Source organism: Taudactylus pleione, unplaced genomic scaffold, assembly GCF_031769625.1.
Source record: "Taudactylus pleione unplaced genomic scaffold, aTauple2 ptg000040l, whole genome shotgun sequence".
Lineage (NCBI taxonomy): Eukaryota > Metazoa > Chordata > Amphibia > Anura > Myobatrachidae > Taudactylus > Taudactylus pleione.
In genome coordinates, this window is record NW_028284442.1 from 28164225 (window position 1) to 28172893 (window position 8669).

At 45.4% G+C, this 8669-nt stretch overlaps 1 protein-coding gene across 2 annotated transcripts in view; it reads left to right on the top strand.

Moving 5' to 3' along the window:
• Positions 1–8669, top strand: part of SRR (serine racemase) — a 29385-nt gene that overhangs the window by 20318 nt on the left and 398 nt on the right. For both annotated transcript variants that reach the window (XM_088455011.1, XM_088455017.1), the window contains 5 exons: positions 505–619; positions 689–792; positions 1658–1777; positions 1859–1933; positions 7650–7859. In XM_088455011.1, the coding sequence (XP_088311137.1) occupies positions 505–619; positions 689–792; positions 1658–1777; positions 1859–1933; positions 7650–7859 (624 nt within the window). The remainder of the gene's footprint in view (positions 1–504; positions 620–688; positions 793–1657; positions 1778–1858; positions 1934–7649; positions 7860–8669) is intronic.

Here is an 8669-nt window from a genome sequence, read left to right on the forward strand (position 1 = left end):
AGAATACTGCTCTCTGCAAGCAGGGAGCTGTCTTACCTGTCCCCAGTGCGACTGGCTATGGCTCTCCCTCTGTGCTGGAGCCGGCCGGGGACACTGACTCTGGCCGCCGGCGCTGAGGATCATTGGAGTGGTAGTGAGGGCATCTCAGACGCTGACTCACTGCCTGCTCAATTAAAAGAACGTAAAATGAGACTGCTTAATAGCGGCCCCTGAAAACCGTGCCCACTCCTTGGGCACCAAACGGAAAACTGGATCTCTAGGCTAGGGGTGGGGTATAGGGGAGAGGGAACCTGGGCTGCTGGGAAAAGAGGGTTTACCGTTTGGTGCCCAGCTGCAGCTCACCACTTATACTCAGTGTAAAGCCTGTGTCCCCCATGATTAATAATGAAAATGTAACTGTTTTTCATACATAGAACCACACTCTTTGATTATTATTTCTAAGCTGCTAAATATTTTTCAGTACTGCACAAAGAATGGATAGTTGCTGTAACATTGCCGTTTCAGTTTCGGGGTGCACTGAATGCAGTGAAGAGTTTGCCTGCAGACCAATGTACAGCAGTGGTGACTCACAGCAGTGGCAACCATGGCCAGGCTTTGGCATTAGCAGCACAGATGATGGGTAATTCATGAAACACATGGTTATAATGTAAGAGATGGGGATTGCTGCTGATTGTGTGCTGTGTTTCAGGCATGTCCGCACACGTAGTGGTTCCACGAACAGCTCCATCATGCAAGAAAGCTGCAATTCGTGGATACGGGGCTCAAATCGTGGATTGTGATCCTACCGATGAGGTATTAAAGTGAATTTCATCCGCAAATGGAACATTAGCAAATGACAGTGCATTGAGGTTCTGTCCACATGAAAATCAAGTTACATTGATTTAATTGGGAACATCCTGAGATTAATATGTAAAATATATTCTTATTGCAGGGAGCAGTGGGCTTATTCTTTCACAATATTAATATGTTATTCATGATGAGGACAAGCTGTATGCAAACACCTGACCATGTCATGACCACTAACTGTGCAATACGCATAGTGATACTCATTGAAAATGACACCATGGGGTATATTTAGAATTGGTGATGTTGCCCATAACAACCAATCAGATACTACTTAACATTCATCTAGCACCTTCTAGAAGATAATAGCTAGAATCTGATTGGTTGCTATGGGCGGGTGTAGTAGGTATTACCGCCGAACGCAAATCCCGACAGTGGCAGCCCGGCAAGGGTGAAAATCCTGATCGTCCCTAAGGTAAGTATCGCTAACCAAATCCCCCCCCCCCCTAACCCTCCCTTAGGGGTCCATAACTCTAACCTCCCCCCCAAGTGCCTAAGCCTAACTCCCCCTTCCCCTAGCCTAACCCTAAGTCCCGCCCCCGTGAGCCCTAAACTTAACCCTCCCCCCCTCGCGGCTGTCCGCGCCCGGCATCACTTCGATCGGGATGCCAGGCGTCCGTCTTCCGGCATCTGGTTAATGACAGGCATCTAGATTTAGACGCCTGTCATTAGTACCATGCCGGGATTAGAACGCCTGGAAGCCGGCGGTCGGGATTTAGACCATCGGCTTCCAAACTACATCCCCTATGGGCAACATCTTCACTTCTAAGAACCCGCACATTAGTAAATATACCCCTGTTTGTTTCTTCCAAAGTCCCGAGCAGAGGTGGCAGCTAAGACAGTACAGGAGACTGGGGGTGTTTTGGTTCATCCTAATCAAGACGTGGCAGTCATTGCTGGACAAGGGACAATTGGACTTGAAGTTCTAAATCAGGTTATTACTTCAGATCTAACAGATTATCTCTAGTCATGGTTAAAATATGTGTACTGTAACATGCATTGTCTTAACTGGTAGGTGCCAGGAGTAGAAGCCTTAGTCATACCAGTGGGAGGTGGTGGCATGTTGGCAGGAATAACTGTTGCTGTGAAGGTAAGTTAATGTTGTTAGTTATTGTAGTGTTGGATTAGCTCAGTAACTATAATGTGGGACTAATGTTGCTGAAGGCAGTATCAACTGGGCCCTGCACCCTGCCTATTTTCTACATGAAGAAATGCACCCTGCCCTTTTTTGCAGGGCCATGAGCTGCTGGGTACAAACCTAACAGTGGGGGTGTGGCTTAGCCGGGGAGACTATCGAACCTTGAAGCCCTTAGCACAATGTGATTTTGTCGGCTGCAGCACTCTAGCATGAAATCAGTACATTCGGGAGCCTGGACATTTCCTCTGCAGCTCTATTGTCCCTTGGGAGTGCCCTATATAAGAGAATGACCCAGCAGTCTAGGATCTCGCAGAGCCGTGGCTGGCTCTACAGCAGTGGGGAGTCAGAGCTGAGGTATCTAGGTCTCTGACTGGCAGGAGGGTTTGTCTGATATGCCCCTCAAACCTATGGGGAGTTGAATAAAAAATATTACATATAATACTTTGCTACACATTAGTGCCCACAATTTACACTACGCCACACAGAGCTATAGTAACATGTCACGACCATTTGCAAATGAACACTTACTAAATAAATCTTCAAAATAGTCAAGTGATCTCAGTCTTCATATGTGGGACTCCCATTTGTAGATGCAAAATTATAACTTATGTAGTGCCATGTGGCTAATAATGTTTTATAATAGAAGTTGTAGAAAACATACATAAAAATATACGAGGGTGGGTCAATAAGGTAACAAGACCTCTCATGTGTGCAATGTTTATTGTCTATGTCATTCTAATTTCCCGCCAGGCCAGAGCAGGTAGAACACTGCTTTCCCTCACGCCCATTAGACTGCGCCTCATATCAGTCATACTGTCCCAACATCAGGTGTAAGATGGCGGAGCTGGCGGAAACATGGTCAAACATTGAGGTGCGTAGTGTGATCAGATCAGCACCAAACCTGTTTCCGTGACATGACGTTATCACTGTACACAATCAAGTTGGAGATGAATTTCAGCTGCTGATGTTCCCCTTAGATGCAGAAATCTGATCACACTACGCACCTCAATGTCTGACCATGTTTCCGCCAGCCCCATCATCTTACTACTGATGTTGGTACAGTATGACTGATACGAGGCGCAGTCTAATGGCTGATCTACATGCTCTGGCCTTGTGGGAAATTAGAATGATATACCTTACTTATTGAACCACCTTCGTATTAAAACAGCAAAAATCCATCTACGTATCTAGCCTATCTGAATTCTCAACCAATCCATCAATAGTGTTTGAAATAATTTTGAGAACAAACAGCCCTACCTGAGGATGCTAAGCAAGTCCTTATTTTCTCACTACAGCAAGAAGACATCCAAATACCATACACCTTTTATTAACCATACACAGACTAAATCATCTAAGTACGAAATGAACTCTCTCAGACTTACTGGATTTATGTATGATATAAATGCTGTGTGACAGAAAACATAATAATAATAACATAATAATGAAGAAACCATAAGAATGACATTGTGGTAACCAAAATGCTCTAATATTAACAGGATGTGTAGAATTGATATAGGCTTAAGGCTAGTGGTTTAAATTTTAAATTTTGAAAGCCTCCCATAGAAAATTGTAGTACTTTTTAGCTTATTTGACTACCCCATTTCTTACTGTAGTGACCCATTAAGATGGTTTTAAGAGTAATCTTTATGAAAGCATTGTAAGTATAGTGACCATTTTATATATTGAATGGCCCATAAGATTTTATTGTTTTGTCCTTATTCATTATAGTATTTTTCATATTAAATTTTTTTTCTATGTAAAGTGGGCATTTATTTAAACCATTATTATTTAGACATACTGTATGTAATTTATGCCAATTAAGTTCATATTATTGTTATTGATGCAACAATATGGAATTAAATTATAACTTTACTATTTCTTGTTATAGTAACTGGAACAGGTGCTGTTCTAGTGACAGGCATTTAGTCACCCATCATAAAGTGTAAAAGTATATAAACAAGCCTGAGCATGGTCCTGTACCTCCCTGAAATTATAGAGATGACAAGTATACAGGATCCTGAACATTTTGTTGCTCTGGTAAAAAGAGGATTTTGGTACTTACCGATAATCCGTATCTCCGATTCCACAGGGGACACTGGCAATCAATACATTGGGTATAGACACACAACGCTCGCAAGCGGGTCGATGGTCCCCCATTGCGCATGCGCCGCCTCCGGCATGCGCGAGACCCGTCCAGCGACAGCAGCTCCATCGCTACTGGTCTTGCTAGGGGCGGCTGTCGATGTTGATTGACAGCTCGCCCCGTTTTGTAGGCGGGGAGGTTAGGGAAACGCAGGCGTTCCCTTAGGAATGCCTGGCGTTTGAGGGGGGCCCTACTGACATCACTAGTGATGTCAGTAGTGGACTTCCTGCTCTATTAGAGCAGGGAGTCCACTCGGGCTTGAGAGAGCGGAGGACCCTACCACAGGGTCTCCTCGCAAGCCCGATAAACGCGATGGGCTCCGGGCCGCTCGCAAAAGCTGTGGGTGGTCACCCACAGCTTAGCGAGCGGCCTGAAGAAAAAAAGAAAAAAAAATCCCCGCCCTGATGCAGGGCGAGCGGCTCTGAATCAGGCCCTTAGTATGGAGTTCCGTACGATCGTCATGAAAAATGAGATAAGGAGGCAGACAACAGAGTTCTCCCAACTCCGAAACCCGCCTGGCTGAAGCCAAGGCCAAAAAGAGGACTGTCTTCCAAATTAAGGAGTTTCAGATCCACATCCTCCAAAGGCTCGAACGTTGAAGACTGGAGGAACATCAGCACCAAGTTTAAGTCCCACGGAGCTGTAGGTGGGACAAACTGAGGCTGGATCCGAAGGACCTCTTGTAGAAAAGTCTGAACTTTAGGAAACAAAGCAAGGCGTCGCTGAAAAAATGCAGACACCTGAACCTTGACAGAACCCAGACACAAACCAGTGTCCAGCCCCTCTGACAGGACAAACGTAAAGCAATGGTGGGAAACCACTGGTCTTCACACCAGGCCACATAAGAACGTCAGCTCCGATGATAATGAGCTGACGTAACCAGTTTGCGAGCCCAGAGCATAGTGGGAACTACTGAGTTCGGAACCCCGCTGTGTCTTAAGATAGTGGACTCAACAGCCACACCGTTAAACGCAGCCACTAAGTCTGGGTATTAGAACGGACCTTGAAGCACAAGATCTGGACGAAGAGATAGTGGCCTGACGACGGGCAGTGACAGACTGGCGACCCCTGCCTCCGTGGGCTACAAAGGAGGCACCTCACCTCTAAAGGACTGAGAGGCGCGAAAGAAAGGGCCAACCTGGGAACAACCGTGCAGTAGAGGGTAAGAAAGTAGACTTACCACCAGTGATAGGCGCCACCACTCCCTGGGTGCCCAAATCAGATGTCTGCTGGAGAATCTAGTCACTGTCAGAGAAAACCTCCAACCTCACTTGCCTCTTCTTCCTGTGAAAGAAGCTCCGCTTCCAAGTCGTCCGACTGAAGGACAGCTTGAAGAAGCCTCTTAGCTGGTTGAATGGGAGCACTGACCCTGGGAAAGGAAGTAGAGCAACTCATGAGCTGTGTCAAGCCTAACACAGAGCAGGCTAAACCTCTCGCCCAAGCCATTTCAGTGTCCATGGGACCCGAACCAGAGGCCTGGCTCCTAGCAGATTCCCTGTCCCTGCGGGAGACGGCAAGTTCCAAGATAAGGTCGGACATAACATCTACCAAGGAATATATCCAAGGCGGCGTGAGGGTAGTATCTGAAGATGGTCTCGAGGGGGTGGGACCCACCGAGGGACAGGTGGCACATAGCGCTACTCCATCTGAACGTGCTTGAGACAGTTTAGAATTACATTTAGAACTAGCAAACACCTTCTGAAATTAATTGGCAGCTGCCCCTTTTCCTGTCATGGTGTCTGTACAACACACACACACACACACACACACACACACACACACACACACACACACACACACACACACACACACACACACAGAGGAGTCACAGAATCCTGCCCAATGCAAACCTTCTAACACTCAGCAGCTGTGAGACACAAATACCCTAGTGCACTCACGACCTCAGGAGAAGTGCTGGAAAATGGCGCCGATGAGAGGGGCTATAGGCTGGCTAACCCCTCCCCTATACCAGGAGTAGGACCAATAAGCCAATCCAAAGAGCAGTTAGATGTGCTATCACTCAGTGCTAAACTACGCCCCCTCCCTCACCAGATGTACTTAGCGCTGCTGTCATGTACACTGCCTAAGTGAAAAAGGGCTATGCTGGCTGGCTTTTATGCCACAGACCACACTTACTAAATGGGGTCACGGAACATGAACATGTCTCAGTTACTTCTAGTCAGGGAAAGAAACAACTTACCACTGCTGGCTTTAGGCTGTCTGCAGTAAGTATGGGGAGCATGGACACAGCTTCTTTATTAAGCTGTGGAATGTCCCTCCCTGAGGTAATGTCAGGGTGCCAGGGACCCGGACACCCACTCTAGGACAGTGGCGGCGGGTCCCTCCTGAAGCCTCCATGTAGCAGGCTGACAGATGCAGCAGTCTCTCCTCAATATTTGTAATAAAAAATGTGGGCTCAGCTCAGACCCAAGTGACCGGCTCCCTCTGGCACAATTCTAAAACTGGGGCTTCTGGGGGATAGAGGGGGAGGAGTCACACACTTATAAATTTAAAGTACCAGTTCCACTCATCTATGCCCAGTGTATTGACCTCCAGTGTCCCCTGGTGGATGAAGGAGAAAGTAAAGGATTTACCAAGCATTTCATTCCAGTACTGCTTGTTCTTCAAAGTACTTGGACTGAATTAGAATCCAGGCTGGATATATTAAGAGGAACATAGGAAGGCAGTATGGGCCAAGCTGCAGAGGTGCAACCCGCTTTCCCAGACAGATTTATGTAGTACTTACCACCTCTGTATGTGAAGAGTGCGATTCCTGAAAGAAAAATCATACAGCAATACTTGGCTATTTGGGAACCATCCCCTTCCTTTCTTGTTCACAAATATTGTCTTGGTAGATTTTTTTTTGGTTTATTAACAAAGTGCAACTGTCACAAGTGTGTTATAACTAGTATCTAACATACTGATACTTGTGTGGTAGACAAATCCCATTTATACCCCTTTTCCACTGCTGCAATAACCCCGATTATTGCCGGGTCGTGGCTCAGTGGAAAAGGGTCCCTGAAAAATAATGACCTGGGAATCTAACCCAGGTAGCTACCAGGGTCAGACCCAGGATGGATCCGGGTTAGCCAACCTGGGTCATGACTAAAATTAGTGGATTGGTGGTTGTGGAGCAGGCACCTCCCACTTTTTATGACCACACAAGTTTAGCAGGGCAGACCCGGGATCAGTATGAACGGGTCTGACCTGGGTTTGAACCATGTCCGAAAACCCAGGTCGGACCCAGGTTTTGGTGGAAAAGCGGTATTACAGTAGTTGCACAATATGCACTGGACTAACCAATCAGCTTTTAACTATTATATAGACATTAAAAGCAAGTGTAATTGGTTGGTTCTGTCTAGAAATCAGAGGAGGCAACATTTTGGGCTGATTTAGTTAAGTTATAAATACTTCAGTTATTAACGTCAAGCATATTATTTAGTTAAGAAGTACTTTAATATACTGTATACTGAAGTCCAAGATTGAGTTTATTTGCTTATCATCCCATTGTCTTTTGTCCTACAGGCAATTAGACCAGATGTGAGAATCTATGCAGCTGAACCGCTTAATGCAGATGACTGCTATCGCTCAAAGATAAACGGTATCCTGACCTCTAATCTCCGGCCTCCAAGCACTATAGCAGACGGTGTAAAGACAAACATTGGGCATAACACTTGGCCAATTATAAGGGACCTGGTGGATGATGTGTTTGTAGTGACTGAAGAAGAAATAAAGGTAATAGCGGTTTTTGTACAGTGGGCAACAAAAAATAAATAAATAAAAATCAGAAGGCTGTGATGTCTGAGGAAGAGAGAATAGGCAAAAGCCAGGAAGAGAATTTTGGTAACAAAGAATTACAGAAGGGGGAAAAAAAAAAACAAAAGCCATGACTCAGTTCCCTATTAGCAAATTTGTAACCTCAAGCAGAGTACACACTATACGATATCCTGGCCAATCTTGCATATAGTTGTCTAGTCACATCTCCCCATGTGATGTGCTGCACATCAGATGGGACAATGAAACTTGCACTGCATTGTGGTAACATTACACCTGTAACGATATATCATGTCATCATAAAGCATGGACGATGGATCACTCAGACAGGTCAGACCATGTCAGACAGTCACTAGATTGACGTGTCATTCAGGTGTGTACTCAGCTTTAGGAAGATGAGGCATGGCACTTAGATCTATAAACAAAGAGTAAGACGTACATACATACTGATTATAGAGAGAAAGAGTCCTGTCTCCTGACCCACTGACATTTTACTTAAAAGCTAGTTTGATTTCATTTGGAACAGGTCAGGGGTCTGCTCCAAGTGCAGTACGAGGGAACATTGTACTTTTTATTTACCATTAAATAATTTTCCTCTTGCGAGTCAAACCTAACCCCCATGTCAATTCTCTTTCCTTGTTATGCAAGCTTAATAGTAGCCCTGTCCCCTGCGCTGGAGTATTCGTCATTAAGCAGCCTATCAATTTGCTGGAAATCAGTGACCTTATCTGAAGCACTACCTGACATAGGTAAATTGCAATTCATATTCTT